Source organism: Plectropomus leopardus, chromosome 20 (assembly GCF_008729295.1).
Source record: "Plectropomus leopardus isolate mb chromosome 20, YSFRI_Pleo_2.0, whole genome shotgun sequence".
Lineage (NCBI taxonomy): Eukaryota > Metazoa > Chordata > Actinopteri > Perciformes > Serranidae > Plectropomus > Plectropomus leopardus.
In genome coordinates, this window is record NC_056482.1 from 6692187 (window position 1) to 6715079 (window position 22893).

Here is a 22893-nt window from a genome sequence, read left to right on the forward strand (position 1 = left end):
TATTTGCACACAGTTTTTTTTACAAACTGACAGCCCTTGCTTGTGAACAACTGAACCTTACCATGATACTTTAATCTGTCACCAATTAACTTATCTGTCTTAACTTTATCTGTGGAATGTTCCGGTGTTTTTTGAGCATTTCACATCTTTCTCAGTCTTTTGTTGCCTGTCCCATTTTGTTGAAATGTGTTACAGGCAGATTGAGCGTGTATTTACAAAAGACAATGAAATTTAGCATTTTGGGAATCAAATACCTGTGTTTGCACTGTAGTCAACTGAATATAGGTCAAAACTGATTTGCAAATAAGTATATTCTGTTTCTATTTATGTTTTACATAGCGTCACAACTTTTTTGGAATTGCAGTTGTAATTCAACTCATAATGTTCAATTCTGATCACTTTCTGTGCTATTTAAATCCTCATACCACATTTCTTGTGCATAAAATTGAATAAATGACCTGGAACCACCTGCTAATGTCTCGCGACTTACACATAGGTGTGTGGGTATAAAGTTTGCATCTGTGGCACGACGCAGGGCGTGCCCGTCGTGCTCGCCAATGCATCCAGACATCAATACAGCATCCGTAATGACATCTCTCCAGAGAGCTCCAGCCCCGAGACGCAATGAAGCATGAAAGAGAGATGAAGGGAGACAAAGGCGGAAAAGTAGGGAGAGAAAAGAGAGAAGGAGTGCGCGTGCAACGGAGCAGAATATTTGGGGGTGTAATTATCCGGTGATGGGTGATAAGATGACACAGGAAGAAACAGGCGTCAAGAAGGTGTTGCATACTAATGCCCGTTACGACCCGCAATCTGCATCTCGTAACAATAGCCGGCTGCAATTAGAAGCTGTTCCCCACCTGTGCACAGCTGATTAAACACGATTCACATCAGCAGCAGAACTTTGTGAACTACAAAGTCACTGCTGCATCTCCGAAAAGAAACGTTCACCTCCCGTTCACCCTAAAAGAGGGTGCTTGCGCTCTTTTGTGACTGTCTAATGCAAGAGCAATGCAAAGTCTCTGTCTGAACTATAGAAATCCACTGTGGTGCTCACAGAATTAGACACTGACTCATGGATTTGACTTGAGTCTGAATAGTTGGAAGACTGCGCAACAGTTCCAAAAAAGGGAGACAAACAACCAACGGCTGTATTAAACAATAAAAAAACAAGCTTACGGGATTTTCCAGAGTTTATCTTTGCTCAAGTAAATCGCGCGACAACTAAATATAACCAACCAAAGACCGCACCCAAGTTGGCAGTGCTTGAAAAAAGAACTTCATCATTGTGTTGTAAATGAGCAAACCGGCCAAGATGTGTGTATATAAAGCATCTGTGCAGCAGCAGAGGATATCCTAATTAGGCCTCGGGAATAGTTAGTTTAAGCGGTTTCTTTCTCCGTTGAGCATGACATGACTGCTCCATCCATCATGGCTGAAAAAATAACATGTACTACAGTGTATGTGTGCTTGTTAAATATGTCAGACCACTTCACAATGTCTTGAAAGTCACCAGAAAGAAAGCTGCAGTAGCTTGCAGCACTGACACTTGACATTTTGGAAATAGCTTTCGTTAATTCTTCCTGTTTATGTCCAAGAGCGCTAATCTTCAAAAAGCAACAGCAGCTTTTCTCCACAAAGATAAAACTAATAACATTTTTTGTTTGTTTTTCTTGAACACACATGTAGCGAGGGTACATGTGGTTCTCTCTCATCATTAGCAACCTTGAAGTATCTTCTCCAGTGTCGATTTACCATCTCATACACTAGCCGGCAGAAAACCAGCCGGGAAGGAAGACCAGGAGGTGAAAGAGAAGCAAAAGTTGGAGTGCTTTGCTCAGAGGGTGGGGATTAACTGAAGGTAATTAAGGATGTGGCTGTCTCTCCAGGGACCAGTAGAGGCCCCCGCCCCCCGCATCAATCAGCAGCTATCAGTCCTGAGCCTAAACCGGCAGACTGGCAGTACAGTGTGGATAGACATCACTTCTTAAGCGCTGATCATTCATCTCTCCGCTGAGCTGTGATAAAGTCAAAGAAAGTTTCAAAGCTCCGCTTATGAGATACTGTCAAGGAAACTAAATTGAGGCACAAGCTGTCGCCGGCAACTGAGGCAGAGAAGACGAAGAAGTGGATGTGGCAGTGAAGAAAGAAACCTCAAGTGATATTCAGGCGAAAGCAGACTGTTATTTCAGACATTACAAAAACAACAAGATGCCTATTTCCTGACAAAAAATATCTTTGGTTCATTAGAAATTCTTTGAAGTGAAATCCCTCAGTGCTATCAAACTTCTCTCATAGTTTTCTCAATTAATCAGCTTATCATTTGGTCTGGAAAACAGGCAGTAACTATGATATATATTGCATCCCATATGCTTGAAATGTCCCCCGCAGTAGTGATAAAAGCATAAATTTAAAAAAGTGCCATCGTCGAACAGGAATCCACGAACCGTCTGTCATCACCAAATGCAGTCATAATAATACATCAAACTGTTAAATTGCAATTATTATTATTTCTATCGGTTCTAGTACTATGGTGTACTGCAGTTCTGCGTGTGGTTTGACCGAGTGGTGTTGCTGTACCCCAGCTGCTGTGGGTAGGTACGATTAGAGTCAAACACTATACTGTCTCTATTTTATGACTTTCAGGTGTATGAAATAGTGGAAAACTAGACTGTGATATAAATGGTATGTAGGCTATATCACTGACCAGGTTTACATGCACACTAATATTCTGCTATTATTCAGAATATGACAATATTCAGAATTTGATGTGGGTGATGTCAACTGCAATTTCTGAACTTGGCCTTTCCATTTGAGACACGTGGAATATGCCGATATTACGATATTATTCAGGTATTAATAGTTATTGGGCATGCATACAGCCTATTCGAAATATACATCTCAACTGGACACACTGTGATACATAGCCTCTTGTCTGTTTATGGTCAGCTTAGTGCACTGTGCACAAACCAACCTGACAACAGTTTGCAAATCATTTCTGGTCAGAGGGAGGTACACACCTACTTCTTAACATTATACAATATTTGGATATCAACAGGCTTTTGGATATGTGTAAATACTGCAGCACTGACCTTTTCAAGAAGGTGATTAAAGGAATAAAAAAGAGAAAGGCTCTGGCCGTAGATGGTCCAACAATTTCGACATCAGTAATAAACTTTGAAAAAAAAAATCCTATTTTGATGCAAAGAAGCAAAATGACAAGCAGCTCCAGCTGTCCCACTGTTCTACATATGTTTTGATGTGATTTAGGGCACATTAATCGTATTACACAGGGCTACATGTACACAAAAATATTAATATTAATGGAACATTAACATTATTATTATTGTTTTTCTTTAGCCATGTAAACAGCTTACAGGAATATTGTCTTTTTCAGAATAAAAACAGAATACTTTGGGCATGTAAACATACTTAGTGTTGACTGTTACACTATTGTTATAATTTACATGTGTAATTTACATGTGTAGCAACTATTATTAATTGGGGGAAAAAAAAATCGCCCAGTATATCCAGAACACATTTTAATATGTCCTGTTTTTTTCAGACCAATGTATTAAACTTACAAGACATAAAACAAGGAAAAGCAGAACATTTTTATATTTGATTGGGTGGAATCTATCAATTTTTGTCATTCATGGTTGAAAAATCACCTAAACATTTATCAAAATGTTTGCTGATTAATTTTGAACAATCGACTTATTAATGCAGCCCTGAGCTTCTTCACGTCCTGTTTCTTTATGAGCAGCCAACAAGAGGGCTTTCCCTCTTCATACATATCTCACACTCTGATTGGTCAAAATGCCAACATTATTTCACCGCACCGAAAAGACAAACGCTGTGCTGTCAGAGGAAAGTAAAATACAGCAATTTCGAATGGATGGGAGATTATCCGAGTCCAACGGCCCGCTGTCATGGGAGACTTAGCTCCTACTGTGGTAGACTAATCTCCCCGTGCTACAGACAGCGGTGGATATATTGTGCTTCTGTCCTGCATCGGTATGCCGTGAAGCACTGCGGGGGATACATGTAAGGGATTAGCTCGAGTTAAAAATGTAATACAGGCTGGTGCAGCAAGAGGAAATCACCTGTCTGTCTACTCTTTGTCTGCTCTGTATTACAGCTGCAGGGGGTCAATAGTTCGGAGGATGAGCAGGCGGCAGAGGAGCAGTTAACCTCAGTGCGCTTCATAATGCCTTGTCAGACATGGCAAGATAATGGTGATATTCTGCTTTTGTTATCCATTGTGTTTCTACATAGCGTAAAAACGTGGGGAAAATGGAAATAAATCCTATTATTGGTACTGACCTTGGCCTTGCCGGTGCTCTGTAGAATGTGGACCAGCGCGCACGCCATCTCCTCCTTGTTCTTGACGCTAATCCCGGGCTCAAGCACCGAGCACAGCAGCATGTAGTTGTTGGTGGTGTACTCAGCAAACTCCTTGTACATCTCCATGGGAAGGATGTTCATACTCTGATAGCGGGCCTTGATCCTAATCATAGGCCCAGATGTCTTGCCCTTGGGAGGGTTGGGCGTGCTGACTGGATACCACTTCTCCACAAACTGCCGTCCGGTAACCGCTGCCACGGGGATGTTGACAAGTCCGATGTAATTGTTTTTGTCTTTCTTTTTCTTCTTGTCCGTGTCTTTGTAGAGGTGGGCCGTGATGCTTTTGACAGCAGGCAGGTTGTTAAACTCAAAGTGCTCTCCCCAAAAGACATTGTCAGTCTTGAGTTTACAGGTGGTGCGGGCGTAGAGTGAGTCATCCAGGCAAAGCTCACAGAAGTATTTCTTCTTGGCCGGCAGGTCCTTGGCCTCGATGATCCACAGCCTTAGCAGGTTCTCCACCCGACGACTGTTGTCCTGGAGGAGACAACAGGAAGCGGTTAAGTAAGGTGTTTTAGATCAAAATCACCACTGGAAACTTCAGTTCAACTATAATTACTGCCTAGCTGTTGTATGCCTCCGTGAACCAGACATGTTGCTCTTACAGTCTACATCCATGTCCATGAAAACATGGATGCTTCACATACATCTTCCCCTCGGCAGCAAAGAAGGTCTACACGGTCAGCACAGTTCCAAGATTAGTGTCACCAATTCAGTATCTGACTAAATGTCTCTGCTTGTGTTCCTGAGTTATCACTAGAGATGCATATTGTCTTGCATATCGCATTTTTCTTATTGATTTACATTTACTTTGACAGCTTTGCCTAGCCTTTGGATTAATCAATTCAATTTTACATGTTCAATTAAATTGAACATGATTAGTGACCGATTAGTCAATTGTCAATTATTGTTATCATTCCTAGTTATGATGTTGAATAATGGCAAGAAAAGTAATTCTGCAGGATACAATGATGTCACAGTGAAGTTGACCTCTGGATATAGAATGCTGTCAATTCATCATTTTATCCTGTAGACATTTGTGTGAAATCTGTTTATGATTCGCATATGAATTCTTGAGATATGGCCAAAAACATGTTTTGTGAGGTCACAGTTTTCTTGACTTTTGACCACCACATTGTAATCAGTTCATTCTTGAGTCCAAGAGAACATTTGTGCCATATTCAAAGACATTCCCTCACGCTGTTGTTGAGACATCATGTTCAGAGAATGAGGCAGATGCAAGGTCACCTTGACCTTTGACCTTCAACTGCCAAAATCTGATGAGTTCATCATTAAGTCTAAGTGGATGTTTGTGCCAAATTTAAAAAGAATTCTCTAATGGCGTTATTGAGATATTGGATTCATAAGAATGAGTAAGACGAGGTCACAATGACTTTGACCTTTGAACACCAGAATCAGTCAGTTCATTGTTGAGTCCAAGTGAATGTTTGTGCAAAAAATAAATAAAGTCCCTCAAGGCATACTTGAGAAATTGCATTCATGAGAGTGGGATGGATGGATGGATGGATGGATGGATGGATGGATGGATGGATGGACAACCTGAAAACATAATGCCATAGCTATCTCAGGCATGAGGGCATAAAAAGATAGTTTGAATAGGAGTGCTGTATGAAAATAACCAACCTAAAAATTAATCTAGTAAACCAATAAACTATATATAACCTATATGTAAATCAAAGACTAAGATAACGGGATGAGATCCAATAAGGCATCATCTTCAAACACTGACTTTAAATTTTCTCCAATTTAAATGACAAAAACACTTTAGACAGCACTTCAGTCATTCCTTGTTGGCAATTTCAAAATCCTTTCTCTCCTGCGTCTGCAGCCTTTTAAAGAGAGAAGAAATCTCACTCCTACATTATTTCACAGAGTGCTAACCCATTCTTATGTCATCAACTGATTTTGCCAAGAGCGGGGCATATTTTTGGCCCATTATTCAGATTGCCTTGAAAACTACCTCCGAAGATGAAGAGAAGAGAAGACGAGCTAATAATTACATTATTAGAGAGACATACCAGAGCCACTCATAATCACAAGGATGCCACTGAATGTTTGACATACCAGCAGCTACGAAGGCTCAACAGCATCTGGATGCTTTTCATTTGTTGCAACATGCGACAGAAACGCTCTTCTGTGTAATGACATTAAATTCAGTTATTTCATGTATCTCTGGCTTTTTATTCATTTAAGTATCAAGGTTCTTCTGAACTCTGAAAAACATTTAATCTTTACTGTGTCTTTGTTCAGTCAAGGTCTATCTGCATGAAAGGAACAGTGTGTAAGATTTAGGGGAATACAGTGTCAGAAATGGCATATAATATAATACGTTTTTTTAGTGTATAAACACCTGAAATTAAGAATTGTTTGGTTTTATTTTTTTTTAAATGAGCCCTTTATATCTACATAGGGAACAATTAACATTGAATACATTCTAACCAGGTGAAGTTTCAGCTTGTTGCAATTTGCAGTCCTCACTGCTAGATAGCACTAAATACCCCTAAATCTTCCAGACTGGATCTTTAAGTGGGAATTTGTCATTTGTCAACACCATATCCTTTATACATAAAGTAGTAAAGTTCTCCTTTAGGGTTTGTTTGAAAAACCAGATATCTCTGTTTGCATCTATTTTCCTTAATCGTGTTTGTGTGTGTGTGTGTGTACGTGTGTGTGTGCGTGCGTGCGTGCATGCCTGCGTGCGTGCATGCGTGCATGCCTGCGTGCACAAACCAGGGAATGGAAGACAAACTGGTATTGGTTGGTTTAATAAGATATCACAAGGTTTTTAAATTTTCATACGTGTTTTGATCTGCACTCAAAGGACTATCAATTAAACTGGTGGTTTATCCACTTTAAAACTGGCTCCTCTCTGGGGGAAAAAATCCTCTTTTCCACAGTGAGAAGAACTAGTTAACTTTCTTAACACAGACTCGTGTACAGGCATGCTTCAGGTCTTTGCAGTATTGTTCCTCTGCTCAGCATTATTCCTGAAGACCAAGAGCTAGATTTCAATCTTGGTGTATACTTTAGATCAGTATTTAAGGGCAACTACACTCCTTTTCAAAGTTGATGCATGCTATTCCTATGGTCTAAGACAGTTCAAAAACATAAGTAAACATGAACAACTCTCCCAAATCCAAAAGTTAGAGTCCTAAAACTCAAACCTGTGATGAGGGTGTAATGTCTGGAGCTGCTTTATAGACAATGAATGGTGAGAGATGTTATAGATGACCCTGAGAGCAGCCGGGGGAATGTTCTGAGTATTTGGGCACATTTTCTGTTTCAGAACTAACCTAAAAAACTGCAATTGTATACATCTCATTTGGGTATAAAAGCGCATTGTGTGGGTCCACACAACCAGGTCCATGTCTATGGACAGCTCCTCTATGAGACTCTATACCTGATGACATCACAAGTTTGAGACTTTTCTTATTTTTGTTTTTGAAAGAGAGTAGAAGCATGTTCACAAATATTGACTGAACCTTCTCAGGCCATGGAAATAACATACTGGAATTCTTAATCAGGTGTCGTTCCCCTTTAAATAAGACTTTGTCACTCGTGATATCAATTTTCCAAATTTTCCTCTGTTGACGTAGCAAAATGACTCCCTACCGTAAATAAAGGTACTCTATACCCTCAATTAGAAATTAAACTTTGTGTTATGTCACATGGAACTGTATTTGCTATCAAACACCAGCCAGTTAAGATCTGTAAATTGCCTATTATCATAATTACCCATAATTATCCTCTTATACAGGAGATGAGGTGTGCAGGTTTAGCATTTAGAGCGCTTAATTTCAGTTAGACTGATTATATTTCTTTTTGAAAGGTACTGAAAATATATTTTTATGCCCTTTATTATTGTATATTTTTACTCCATGAGCACTCCTCAAAACACCAACTATGCAAGAGGCTTTAGGGCGAGGTCGTGGGAAAAAATATTGACCTGTAAAGCACAAATTTCAACAGGTTTAGTCTCGCATAATGCCCTCACAGTTTTTTCCTTCTCTGCCATCTGTCAGTGTAGATCATTACAGATTAAGATTTCAAGTTCTTTTGGAGCAAGATATGTTTTAGTGACAAAATAAATGTTTTATTTACTTACTTATCTTGATCCTCAATGTGCTGGATAAATGTTTTTTGTAAACTTAGTTCACACTGATGCGTTACCTTAATCTTGGGTCTACTCTGTGAGTAGTATTAGCAGTTGAAGTTTAAAATCTGTTTGATCCATTTAATGCAACTCCAGAGACTTCCTTATCTAGTTCCAAAGAATTTCGCTATCTGACTCCAGCTCTTATGTTTGCCAAAAAAAACACTGCGCTGCATCTAATCTCCAAAAATCATGGAATAATTAAAAACGCACAGAAAAGACAGAGAGGGAGACAGAAATAACACCTCCTTGCCAAAAAAAGAGCCGAGGAGAAGAAGGACTCCGACGTTATTAGAGAACTTTTTTTCCTAAAGTTCTAATTAGTGAGTAATTTCCTAAATAATGACAGATGAAGGAGCAAAGACGCTCTGAGATGAGGACTGTTTTCTTGGCTTGATGTGTTGCGCCGCTCTCCTTCTGCCACAGCTGTGTTTGTCGAGATTACAGATGGTATCAGTGCTCAGGAGAGGAGCATTTTGGGAGTTCTGGTGTTCAACCTCTTTGTCCTCTGATCTTGCGGTGCGGGAAGGGCACAGCTGGATGGGAACGGATTTGCATCGTGGTGCGAGTTACGACACAGTGTCAACATCACGCAGCTCACTGTCTTTATAATAATCAGTGTTGCAAAGTGTTGGTTTGAAACTGGGGCACTTGTACATAAATGTTGATTGCTGCCTCATCCCACCTACTGTGTATTTACCTTGTTGGGCTGCACCGCTCTCCTCAGATTCTCCATCCATTTGTCTCTCTCAGCTGATGAACGGCAGGAAAAACATTTGCTTCCTGTGGAGGTGGTGACCTACCGCCGCCACACAGAGAGAGAGAAGGAAAAATGAATGATCAAACGCATCGCATAACAACGACAGAGAAGAAGTGGAACACAATGTTTTTACTAAACTTAGTTCTGAAATGCCGCTTTGTCTCTGACGGCAAAGGAGCTTATCGAACATACGCACACAACAGTGGATGTGAGGATGACTTGGCAGTGCTGAGGGATGACTGAATGGTGTGAATGGACAGAGCAGAGAGAAATGGATGCTTGGCAGGCCGGATGATGACTGGATAATTAAAAAATGCACAGTGGGACGGAGAGAGAACAGAGAGTGCAGAAAAGAGCAGAAAAAAAGAAACAGAATGATGTAATGAGCAGGATAATAAAGATTAGTGGAGATTTCTGGTCTCTACGGCACACAGTGTTAAAGTATTCAGTAATTCTCTCACCCTGTGGCTCCCTAGCCATGAATGCATGTATGTGTTTGTGCACATGTGAATCTTACAGTAATTAGAGGCAAGTTGGTGGAAATAACTCCAGTTTCAAATAAGTTTTCACACTGCCAGTGACTAAAACAAATTATCACTGCACTTCCATTTATTTTCTACAACCCACTGTCACTTGCTTTTTTTGTCTTTTTTAACACAAACACGCCATCTGCATGAGAACTTTTGAATGTAATTGGCCATCAGCGTGAGAGAAGCTGCAGGATCCCAATCCCAAAGTATTGTGCCCAACTATTAATTCACATTTCACTTTTCTTTTAATGATTTAAAAATAAATTTCACTACTTTTTTGACATTTTTTTAGAGCATTATATTAATTTAAAAAAATAACAATTAGCAAAAAACCCATAATGAAAATAATTGTTGCCATTGTTACTTTGGAGAAAAAGCCACTCACAGGCACAAATCAGAGCGGTAGCCAGCTCATAATGGTTTGTTGTTGTAATTGGGAACAAAAAACAACATCATGGCTTTAGTTGACCCAGAATTCAAACGCAAGCTGATTAAAACTGCATGCTGAATGTTTTATCAGGCTTCTCGAGAGCATAATCTTTAGCTTCTGCTGGGCATATGCAGCACATGCGACATAACTTAACATGACAGCAGACCGAGCTGTAAACACAACACTGTCTGTCAGGTAAACAGTTGTCTATTTACACATGAAGCTGACACAGCATTAGCATTCATTTGGAGTCGTGTTTCTGGCCAGCTGATTAATCTAAGTCCAGTGTTCACTCTTCTTAAAGGAGCGAAATGTTCCATTGTTTACCAGCAAGATGAAATCATTGTTTGTCTGATGTTGAGTGCTGTTTTTTTAGTGTGTGGTGGGTTTATCAGAGCATGAGTGAACCAAACATTATAGCTGTAAAAACAAAACAGCTAGCTTAAAGAGGCTAAATTGCCCTGCAGAGCTGAGGGGAACTACAGAGCTTGGTGATAATTCTCTGTGGGTTCATCACTATAAGCGACCTCTTAAGCCGGGCTCAGACTACAGGAGGTTTAAAAATCCCAGCCCATTTTGAAATCCAGTTGCCACATGCACATAAGAAGAAACTTTACAGATGTTCTTCACTCTAATCTCAGAAGTGCACAAAACACAAGATTAAAAAAATAATAGCACATCACACACTACAGGATATTTTTAAAATTATTGGGCCGCAGGGAGCCACTCACAGGATCTCATGCAGAAGAAGCAGGTAAACAAAACAAAGAATGTCGTGGTGCAACAAATTGCTGTAATTTTAACAGTACTTTGCATGGAGAAAAAGTAAAGCAGAAGGCTAAATGAGTGTGAATGAGAAAATCAATTGGAGATGTGCTACACAAGAATTGATTATTCTTAAGTATAAACTGGAGGTGGGATTTTAACTGTCAGTTTTAATATTTGACAACAGTAAAGTGCTTTCTAACGTTAGCCTTGAGGGCTAGAATGTTGTCAGTTGTTTCTCCTTACTGACATCATTATAACGGAAGTCATACAGAAGGTATTTTCTCTTGACCTAGAGAAAAACATCAGTTTAAGTGTACACTATTTTAAGATTTATTTTACCGTTACCTTGCCATCAAGGTTCCTGACTGGGAACTGCAGCCTTTTTTATTTACGTTCTCTTCAAAGCTGCCAGACTCCATTGACAGAAACAATTATTTCACCTCCCAGAACACAGGAGTTGCTGGTCTACCGCAGACTTGATCGTTTAGTTTGTTTGTTATTGTGTGACTTCCAAAACTGCGCTAACGTGGCTTCCACAACAGTATGTGGTTTATATGTTGCAATGACATGGTGAAGGAATCTGTATTTTTGGATTTGAATTTATTGGGAACACTACAGCAAGGCTACAGAATGACCTCAAAATAAAAAAAACAACTCAAAATACCAAAAAAGAATGGAGCCATCCTTTAAATCCTACATGTCAAACATGTTTTAGATTGTTGGGGTGCTCCCGATGATTCTGTGAGCATTTCTGTAGGTTTAAAACTGGATCTGTGAACCTCTCACATTACCAGAAAATGTGAGCTGAACACTAGTATCAACCAAGGTCCCAGACCAGATCTCTCCTCCAATTGTCAGGAGGGATGTATCAGGGATAAACCGTCTCGAATATACTGTAGTCTGAGCCCAGCTTTACTCATAAGACATTGTCATTTGACCCAGAGTAAATATAAAACTATTGATTAGTGCAGCCTTAAGCGTGGAGATTGGATGATCAGGGTTTTCCACAAGTTCATTTATTTGTGGCAGCCTGCTACAATAAAACATCTGCCACCATAAACAAATTGTTTTCTTTTGGGACTATTCATTAGGAGCACTTTTTAAATATATATATTGTTTGGTTGTTAATTCACCACACTCTCGGAGCACAGAGCATACTCTGGGCACAGATTGAGCAGCAGCATGGCACGCTTTTGAAAGTGAAATTTCACCGTTCAGTCTGCTGGGTCTAAAAGTTTGCATTTATTTGCAGCAGCTGCTTCTCTGATCCGCTCTGAATGCATCAACAGATCAATTATCCATCCTCCAAGTCATAAACTGCTGCTGAGGAAAAAACATAACTCATGGACAGCTATGCCTACGCTGCATTCACAGACACGCAAAAATGTCCAATTTTAGAAATGGTATTTAGAATGATACAAAGGGACACATTTGCATTCAAAAGAACTAAATAAAAAAAGAATCTTTGCTGTCGTCACTCTTATTCTGTGGGAAACGCCGATGATTGTTACGAATGGCTTGGGGATTTTGCCCAAAGAAGCAGAGATTTTCTTATGTATTTGCTTCTTTTTTTGTAAAGAGAGCTTGGCTAAATACCAAACATGCTCGCAGAGGATGAAAATTCTGTCTATAGCAACACCAGATGTGCAGCTGTGTGTAGACACTCCCACAAACCAGAGCCAGGAGCGGGAATGTTGTGTAGTGTATTCATGTACTGTATACATGTGTGCGTGTGTGTGTGTGTGTGTGTGCGCGTGCCCCCTCACCTCAAAGCAGTAGTCCTGCCCGAGGATGCTGCTGTGAACAGGCTTGATGACAACCTCGTCCTCCATACTTAGGTCCAGGGCTTCCACAGCGCTACTGGGGCTGAGCAATGACTCATGGGAGCGAGACTCCTTCAGCCTTGGCATCAGATGAGATCTAAGAGTTACAAAAGGAGAGAGAGAGAGAGGGAGAGGAAGAGAACTGAGTCACCCTGCAGAGTCTGAGGAGAGGAAGTGAGAGAGAGGGAGCATATGCACTGCGCGTCTTAGCGAGCGTTCATAGTGAGTGTGAAGGAAGCAAGCGAGAGGATGACGAAGAGGAGGATGCTCCGCTCGCCTCAAAGTCAGCGAGTCCTCGACACGACAAGCTCGCACACCACACCAACACATGTTCACGCGGCCCACTTCGGAGCTCACTTGCTAATGGATGCTTTGTGACTTCTCATTTACAACTTGAAACATCAATGGGTGGATGAAAAGGCATGAAAGATTTGAGTCAAGCTGCGCTGCCAACTGATGCAGTGGAACCACTATAAATAGGAAGCAATTCATATCATTGATTATCATTAATGGTCAGGCTCAGACAGTTTCCATGATGTGATAATGCTTCACTGTGATAAAGCGCTCACTATCTGTTTTGTGGAGCTTCATTTAGCAAAAACACGCCGCGCAAACTCACAGTCTCGTCAACTCCTCTCCCCCTGTGCTGTGACAGGAGCTCAGAGTGCACTTCAGGAAGTGTTCAATATTCTGACAAAGACAACCCTGAAGCCTCATTCTTGGCCATTTTCTAGCCAGAGAAGATTAGGAGACAAAGTGAAGCGTTTTCCACTGTTTGATGTCGTCCTACTTTCTGTGTTTTTGGAAGAGTTAGTGAATTTCTGTCACAGGGAAAGAGCAAGTGGGTGTCTCCATGCATTTCGATGACCATATACGAATCTATGGAGGTACCGAAACTAAACATGTCGCCATTATGGTGTTGGCATCTCCCTACCTTATGTGCACATTCAAATGCAAGCAAAGCAAAGAAGTGTATAATGAAGCAATACGCCACAAGAGGCCATGGTTTACAGGGATTTTAGAAAAGCTTAGACTCAACAGGCTCCACATTTTGCCTGTCAACTGTGTATTTTGTCCGCTTTGGATGGAGATAAAAGGTTGGTAGATTGGACAACAGTAGAGACAGGTATATCTCCAAGACACGAAGCGCCAAGACACAGCGGGTGTCCTGGCTGCTCAAACAGAAATCCCCAAAGGCTTTTTTTTTTGTTTATTTGCAGGTCTTTTTTGCATTTATGCATGAAAATATAACTGCTGAAACCATACAGTTCACCTTTCCTGTTTTTCACAGTGGCAAAAACCAATGGAGAGCCTGGTTTAGTTCCATTTTGGGGATTGTTTTAAAATCAATAGCCAGCAATAGTCTATGTAAGGGTCCTGGCTTTGTTTCTTGACTTTTCAGGTTCTTCAATATCTTTTGTTAAATTCAGCATGTCTTTTATTTCTTTATTTTCTTTTATCTTCCTCTTCTTTGCTGTCCATCTCTTTCAACTTCCAAATTACCTATGATTAGACATCAAAGTTAATCAAAAATCACAGCAAAATCTGACATTTTGAAACAGCAGTTTAAAGGACACTGTCTATTTTCAACCAGCTTTGTATCAAAACAATGTAGGTAGTATGTGTAAACTTCCCTCCATCTAACCAGTGCCTGGATATGCCCTCCTTGCGAAACCGCTGGATGACGTAATTACGTCATTTGCTCAGGCTGTTGCCTGAACTACAGTCTGCACTTCCTCATTTTCGTATTGCTCATCAACCATAGACAGAAAGAGTAAAGCGCTCGATAAAGAGGCTTAACCACCCCTTTTTCTCTCTCAAACTTGGACCAAAATCTGATCAAATGGTAAAAATAGGCAAAGCTGCTCTATGCTCTCGAGTTAAAAGAACTTCAATTTGCGCCATAGAGTAGTACCATTAATTTCGCTGTATGCATGTACAATGACAATAAAGGCATTTCTAATTCTGATTTAGATTTTAATAGCAAAAGTTTGTGAACAAGAAGTGGGTACCATACTGCTATCTGTTCCCATTACATAACCTGCAACCCATTACACACACACACAAAAAAAGAAATCCCAATAAAAACATTTAAATCACATTTCGTAACAAAACAATACAGTAACAACGCCAAACCAGGGTGACTACTTTTGCAAGGCACTGTATAGTCAGATTAGGGAAAGGCAATATATCGATCTTGTATTGATATCATGATAAGAGACTACATATCGTCTTAGATTTTATATATCGTAATAAGATAAATGATAAATGCTATACTTTCTTGGTTTTAATAGCTGCATTACTGTAGAGTGATGTAATTTTCTGAACTTAGCAGACTCTTCTAGCTGTTCTATTATTTGCTTTATCTACTTAGTCATTATATCCACATTACTGATGATTATTTATCAAAAAAAGAAATGTGTAACAAGCCTACAATATCGATTTTTAGGTATTTGGTCAAAAACATCATATTTGAGTTACTCCATATTGCCTAGTCCTAACACAAGTTTTTGGTGCTCTTGCATTTTTATTAACCACAGGCTTCCCTATGTTCCAGTCAGGCTCACAGTGATAAGAGGATAAAGAGCTAAATATGCTAGTGAGGGATGTAAGGAGCGACAGGCACAAACATTAGCCCCTGACACTTGCAGGACGAGGACGGCGGAGGGTCAACTGCTCGTGTAATGAGTGACAACATTCTGTTAACAGTGCCCTCTATGGATGGCTTACACGCTAATCCCATGTATGTGAGTGGGCCTGTATGTGTGTGTGTGTGTGTATGTGTCTTCTGTGGACTCAAAACAGAATAAAAGAGCATTCCAGGGAAAATGCAGCAGCTGTAATGACAGATTAGCAACCGCGTGCAGCCCTTTGTACAGCCATCCAGCTTTGCTGTCAAATCCACTGTCCAGTGTGAAGTGGATAATGATCTGGACACTCTCTCCTTTTTATCATCTCCTCCTCCTCACACACACACACACACACACACACACACACACACTCACACTCACACTCACACTCACTCACTCACTCACTCACTCGCTCACGCGCACACACACACACACACACACACACACACACACAAATACACAGAGGCACATTTCTATCGTCAGAAATAAAGGAAAAAATACACATGCTCACACCTTGGGGATAGCTTTGCATATGCAGTTTAAGGTTTCCAAAGCATCGCTGCAGAGGAAGTATGTTTGCACCTAGCTCTGCTTCGGGATTGGCTGACTGGGTACTGGGCAGAACAGAGAGCGAGTCAAGTGAGCAGAGAGGAGGGGAAACAGGGGTTTTTCTAGTGGGATGTGCCGTTAGAGACAGGAAGGGATGGAAACTTGTGTCCACAGTACCGAAAAAAACTGCATAATGATGTTTCGATGACTCATAAACTGAAAGGGGGGGAAAAAAAACTGGCAACGCAACAAACGTCATGATTTAAATGAATTGGTAGCATGCACATACACATTACACACTAATATGGAGCATTTTTTTTTTCCTGTGAAATTGGGACTGGAACATGCAGCCGGTGCAGCTCGCCAAAAGCAAACACACTCTGGAGTAATATTGTGCATGTTGCAAAGACAAATTGCTGCAGAGAGAGGCATGCATCTTCAAAAAGGAATACATTTTATTCAGCTGTTATGGTTTTCTTTTTCTCTCAGCATATCATATTAGCACATTAGTGTCAGTGGAAATGGTGGGAGACTGTGAAAGTAGGAATTGATGAATAATAATGCTGACTGTCATCTGGATGCCACTGGATTAAACTGTACTGTAATTTACAGCCTATTGTCGGCCACTTTGTAATAATGACAATGAAAGACTGTCTGCCGTGTGAAAGCTGCTCATAACTTCTATATCAGTTTGACACACTGCTCATGTCAGCCTCTGCAAATAACAGCAGGTATTAAAAGCAGGGCTCCACGTCCTCGTCTCCTTTTTGGTTCCCTTCCCCCTCAACAACATCGTCTATTCTCGGAAAACGTCCTTCTTTGTCCTTGATAATCCCCCATTGCTCTGCCTCCGTTCCTCTCCTGTCCTGTCTTTTTCTCGTTCAGTGTTTACCTGAAGTGGGGGGGGTTAGTTTATATTCAGATGATTCTTCCACTCTCTTGTACACATCTTTCCATCCCACTCTCTTCTCCTTCCACTGTTCTGTTTATCTCTCTAGCTGTGTTTATCTCCCGTCTCCTCTCTTGGCCGCCAATCAATCTAACCCTCTTAGTCCTCTGGGCTTCATCTAGGCCACCTGAGTGTTTCATATACTATGCAGGAGATTCACCAGACTGGAGGAAATTCCAGTGGCTCCTACGCACAGACAGAACTTTACAAAGCCCTGTAGTAAAATAAATTATTGAAAAGGTCAGGCCATAAAGAAGAGTCTTTGCGACGACATTGTCAGAATTACATGTTGCAAAGAGCGCTGCTCATACTTTTCTATCATACCTTTTGTTTAGATGCATAACTGGTAGGTGTGGGAATCACTAAAGGCCCCACCACACATTATGATGACGATACTTTAGTCACGATACACTATGATTGCAATGTTAAGCCTTTGAAACCAGGAGCAACATTACTTTTCTTGTGCTGCTTTCAGATACCTTTCACATGTTTTTAAACCTTTGAACTTTGAGAAAATTGGTACGATTTCTTTCAAAAATATGGGGAAATGGGCAATGAACAACTTGGTAAGAAATTTTCTACAAACTGCAAGAAATTAGTAGATTTATAAAATCATTAAAAAAAAAAGCTATGGAAAAATATGTACGGAAAAAAAATGGCTATTATAACATAATTAAAATGATGTTAAAGTAGTATTCTAAATGTTTGTGCTTTTTCCTTTTTGTTGCTAATTTTCAGGTTTCAGGTCCTAATTGTTTAGTGACTATGGGTTTGATAAGGTTTTGATGAATATGATGATGTTTTTATGTCGGGTATTTGTTACCAGATGGTAAAAGTCGTGTCATTGCTCTTCCAGATCTCACAGTATTCTCTCTGCACTTCCCTGATCGTCCATGGAACGGGGTTGTGGTTTGTGCACTGAGTCGTTGTGTCATTGAGTCATTGTCAAGCAGAGAGTTGATTTTCTCTTGACCAATCAGCTGACCTCAGTGTTTTGAGCTCCCTTTTTAGTATCAGATCAGTGTGCAAGTTACCTCAATGGAGGGTCGACAGAAAAGGGGGATGGAGTGGATCAGTTCTGTTGGTACCATCCACAACTTTTGATAATGGAAACTCAAAAATAATTGTTGTAAAATGTGTAACAAACTGAACCAGACTGCTTGGTGGAAATGAGGCCCCTGTCTACACTCAAACCAGTGACGCTGCAGGAAAAAGCAAATGGCAGCACAGGGAAAGCAGAAGCCACTACCACAACATCAAAGCGTAGTGCAAAAGGACAAAAAAATAAAGCATTTCTGTCTGCCTTTCCTTTTTGGATATGCCAACTTTTCCACCTCAGCCATGTGTGTAAACTTTCCTCTAGAAAAATTTTAATTTTCCAGGCCTTTACCCTCAGGCTTTTATGGCCAAGTTTAGATATAAGACACTATAATGTTAAGTCTGAAATGAGAATGAATGACCAGTGAAACATTTGCCATGTGCTGCAACATCTCTTTTGTCCGTCCTTTTTTTCTTGAGCATCAGTGAATGTTGCCCAATCACCTGTTGCATTAAGATTTGTATCACTGGAACATCTATTTAGATATTTATGCAATTGCATGACACCAAATCCTGCAAGCACTGTCACCCACCACTAAGATCACCACTGAGGTATTTTTTTCGGAGGTATATGTCATCAAAATCATGAAATAATTGCATTAAAATAAGATATTGTATACGCCAAGATAACTTGGCTTCCTGATCACCATCATTTCTTGCGTGTTTGTGTGTGGGTGGTGAAGTGCATGTTGTTGACTACTAAATCTTTATTGGTTCTCTGATAATGCCACCAGCTGAGGAAAGCAGGCAGGCAGCTGATGTTACTAGTGGACTGCTTGTAGTTCATTTATCCCAAGACATCAGCTCCTGTGTGGTCGGCTACATTTAACAGTGGCCATCCATCATGATGTCGGCTAATCAGTTTCCCCTTCACCCCTATATATTTTCATCTTCATTGCAAGATTATCCCAGCAGAGGAGGGTGGCATTTACATTTAAATATTAATTGACCCTGTGTTTACTTTCTTCCCTGAGACAAATGAAAATGAAAAGACTTAGTCAATCAACGCATTGGGAGAGGAAGAGATACAGGACGAGATGAGGACTGAGAGAAAGAGAAAAGGTGAAGGAGAGGAAGAGCAGGTCTGGACCAGCGTGCCCAAAATAGGATTAATATTATGTCCTTGTGTTGTTCAACACAAACAAAAACAGACCTGATCCAATTCAAAGGGCAATATGTCAGTCAATTCAGGTTGGTGATTTTGAAAAAAAAAAAAAAAAAAAAGAGAACAGAGATGCAGCAGACACAGATTTCCTCATGTGCTCTGTCGACAGGCCTAAAAACTGCTCTTGAGATGATGGTCAAAATCAAACATAAATTCTAATTCTGTAATAAAATGTTTTGTGACTGACAAATTCAATTAACTAATTAGAGGAGAAGTCCACCTGATGATATGGAGGTCCAACACTCGGCTGGAGAAACTTTAAAAAAAGGTGTTGCCCTTGCTCCCAAACACACACACACGGGAAGGTAGCAAATGTTTGCTCCTCCTGTCACATGCCAGTGTGCCCTGTGCGTGGCATGATCCCAATCATTTGCTGTAACTACATGTAGTGTTTTGTTGTGTTTATAGTTCTATGTAAACACCATTTATTTTACATTACCGTGTCCCAAAATTCCCTAGCAAGCTCAGTTTTTGCACCTCTGTATTTCTAAAACTGTGTACGCCCATGAAAGCAGTGACATACAGACGCACTGTGCCAAGCTAAGGTTCAATAGAAACTCAGTTAGGAGTAAGTTCAGGGGAGGGTAGACCGAGTAATGGATTCTGAGTGTGTCTGGGCTGCACCCAGTGCGCTTTGTCTCTGCATCCTGTAAAAAGAGTTCATCTGATAGCCTGTCTGGGATCTGATATAGTCTAAAACCTGCTGCCCATACAGGCGTCAGAGCACTTAGACTTCTAACACACTGACTGGCTGGCTACCTGTCTGGACCACAGGGGACTATGTTTGTACTGAGAGCTTAAGATAGGCTCAATTAATGTACCGCAGCTCCAAATAACAGTGCTTTCAAAGTCCACATCCTGCCGGGTTCCTACAATCACATGTGCAACAACAACAGCACGGTAGAGTGCACGTGAACTGGCGGTAATCCTCACACAGGCAATAATACCCTCTTTATGATGTGTTTCCACTCACATTATTGTAATAACCAACAAGCAAAATGACCCTAATGGCCAAAGCTTCTGACATAACCTGAAACAACAAATAGGTTTCTCAGGAGAGGCCTCCAGCTAATGCTCGAGTTAAGCAGCCTGTCTCTTTGCTAACAGCGTTTTCCTCGGTTACCGCCCTGCACAGTGTTTACACAGCATTTTGCTTTGCTGTTAGACCAGCATTTACAACAATCAATATGCTTTCCACTTGCAGACTGGCACAGCATTCACTTGTTAATAATGCTCTCTACCAAACACACACAAGACCTGTGTGCAAGTAGGCATGCATGGAAAAAAGTAGAGCCAGGCAAAGACATAAAGGGGGATAAAATGTTGCACTCAAAATGTTTGACAATATTTAGCTCTGTGGAGCTTTAATACTTAAGATGCTTTTAATGTGATATAAAACCTGTCAAAATGAGAGGAGTAGCATATTTTACTGAATGTAGATGCCTCCAAACAGGAAATAAGGGTTTACTGAGTGGTTTGAGCACGAAAATGCAGTAAATAAATAGCCCCAGTTTGTTTAGAGCTTGTTTAGAGCTGCAAAAATGACCAGTTGTTAACTATTAAATGAGTCGCCAACTAATCTAATAATCAATAATTTGGTTTGAGTAATTTTACAGGTTACAGGTTAAATTATGTTTAATATAAGTTTCTCATTGCCATTACGCTCAACAAGGAAGCACAGATGATACAACATGCAACGTGCTATCTACCCCTCCCAACATCAAACCAAAACACTCTACTTCAGTACACTTAGTTATCTCATTGCAAGATGGTTAGAAATGCCGTTTTCAGACCAGAGACAGAACTTCTGATAACCCACAGGTCTCGCGCTTGGAGCCACTTTGGTTTGGTTGTGAAAGAGCGTGATGGCGAGAGAGTCTAGATAAAAAAAAAAAAAACAACAGTACGTTGCATCTGCAACATGACAGCAGGTTACATGACGAGTGGGAATACTTCAAACATGTCAGCTCATTTACCCCAACATCACCCAAGTGAGTCAATAGGTGAAACTAGATGAAAACGAGGAGCAAAATAAACTACAAGCTAGAATTTTCCTTGCAACATTTAGGAAGTATTTCCTCACTGATTCAGACAGGGCTTAAGCCATCACCGCAGTGATAGGTACATTTATAGCTGCGAGCCTGATTTTTTACATGAAACAATATATTCAGATCCCATTATGACATTCCTCAGTGAGCTTATTTCAGCCAGACTGAAATTCCTGCTTTGTACAAAAAACAATAATAAAAAGCTGAATTATGTTAGTTTCCATACATTTAAAAATTAAAAACACAAGGACATTTTTCTGACATTAAAAAAAAAAGACTGTTTTGTTTATATTTGTTTGTGACTACAATTCTATATTTTATGTTTTATAAGGGGCTGTGTGTGTTTTCTATGCTGTAATGAAGACGCCCCAGAAGAAGGGTCACTCAGGTAAAGCGCCATCATTATTTAAAGTCATTACACTTCATGAAGTTCATCTAAATAAAAAAATGGAATCACATAAAAATGTAAAACTTTTTTTTTTAAATCAAGGAAATCCCTTTGGCATTTTACTTTTTTGCTCTATGGAAAATGTACCGTACTGTGACACCACAGTGTTGAGTTTTGAAATTTTGTGAACTGTTACACAACTGTTATGAAACCAGAGAATGGTACAATAACAGTAACATGAACACAGACAGATAGGGTATAACTGATAAAGCCTTTTGGACATGAACTTGCCAACTGATGAGATGGTTTGGTAAGAGCTGAACACAGCGGTTAGACAAGTGGGTTGTAATTGTGTACTTGAGGTGAGGTGGCAATACAGAGTTTTCATCATATTTATATCCCTGCAGAGTCTCAAAATTCAAGCCTCACAGCTGGCTTGGCATATAGATGAGGCTAAAATCCAAAAAAGCTCAGCGAAACCGACCACTCCGCAAGCACCTGGACCCCGAACTCTAACATCAAAGCGGAAAACATCACAGTTAACATCGAAACACGTACTGCTGTGCACACAATCGCACACTTATTGTTCAAGCTTGATTATGAAACACATGCACTGCAGAGACAGGCAACCGGACAAATAAGCCATTATTCATGCATCAAGCTTCGCAAAATAAAGTGTCCATTATTCCCACTGCTCTGGCGCTGACTCAGTGGAAAGGACCACAGGCTCTGATGAAACAACTACGTGTCTGTCACACTGCAGAACACTCTGTCACGGGTCTGATCGCTCATTTGATCTGAGCAGATGTGGCGAGTCTTTCTCAGTGCTTGGCGGGAATAATGAGGCACCGTCAGCCAAGAGAGGAAGTTAAGATCTTACCGCAGTCTGTGTCAGAATGTTTTGCCGATTCATGTCTCTGTTCCTCATGTTATTCAGCAGTACAATGGCATTTGTGTTTTATGTCAACCTGTGAAAATGTATGTTTATCGTGCATCAACCCGCCATCTGTCGATTGTTGTCTGCATCGGAGTGAACAGTTGTGCAATGGGTGGCAGGAGAATATAGACAAGAAAGCAAACGTCTGGCCCTCAGTGAGAGACAGAAAGAAGAGTTTTGAAGAGGAGACAAGGGAAAGAGACGAGGGGGATCCTGTCAGATGCTGCTGGTGCAGAACGC

General features: G+C 40.4%; 1 protein-coding gene across 9 annotated transcripts in view; it reads right to left on the bottom strand.

Moving 5' to 3' along the window:
- The window catches only part of LOC121959483 (disabled homolog 2-interacting protein-like), a 198486-nt gene that overhangs the window by 41376 nt on the left and 134217 nt on the right, over positions 1–22893 (bottom strand). For all 9 annotated transcript variants that reach the window (XM_042508787.1, XM_042508786.1, XM_042508780.1 and 6 more), the window contains 3 exons: positions 12833–12986; positions 9279–9377; positions 4327–4881 (listed from right to left, as the gene is read on the bottom strand). In XM_042508787.1, the coding sequence (XP_042364721.1) occupies positions 4327–4881; positions 9279–9377; positions 12833–12986 (808 nt within the window). The remainder of the gene's footprint in view (positions 1–4326; positions 4882–9278; positions 9378–12832; positions 12987–22893) is intronic.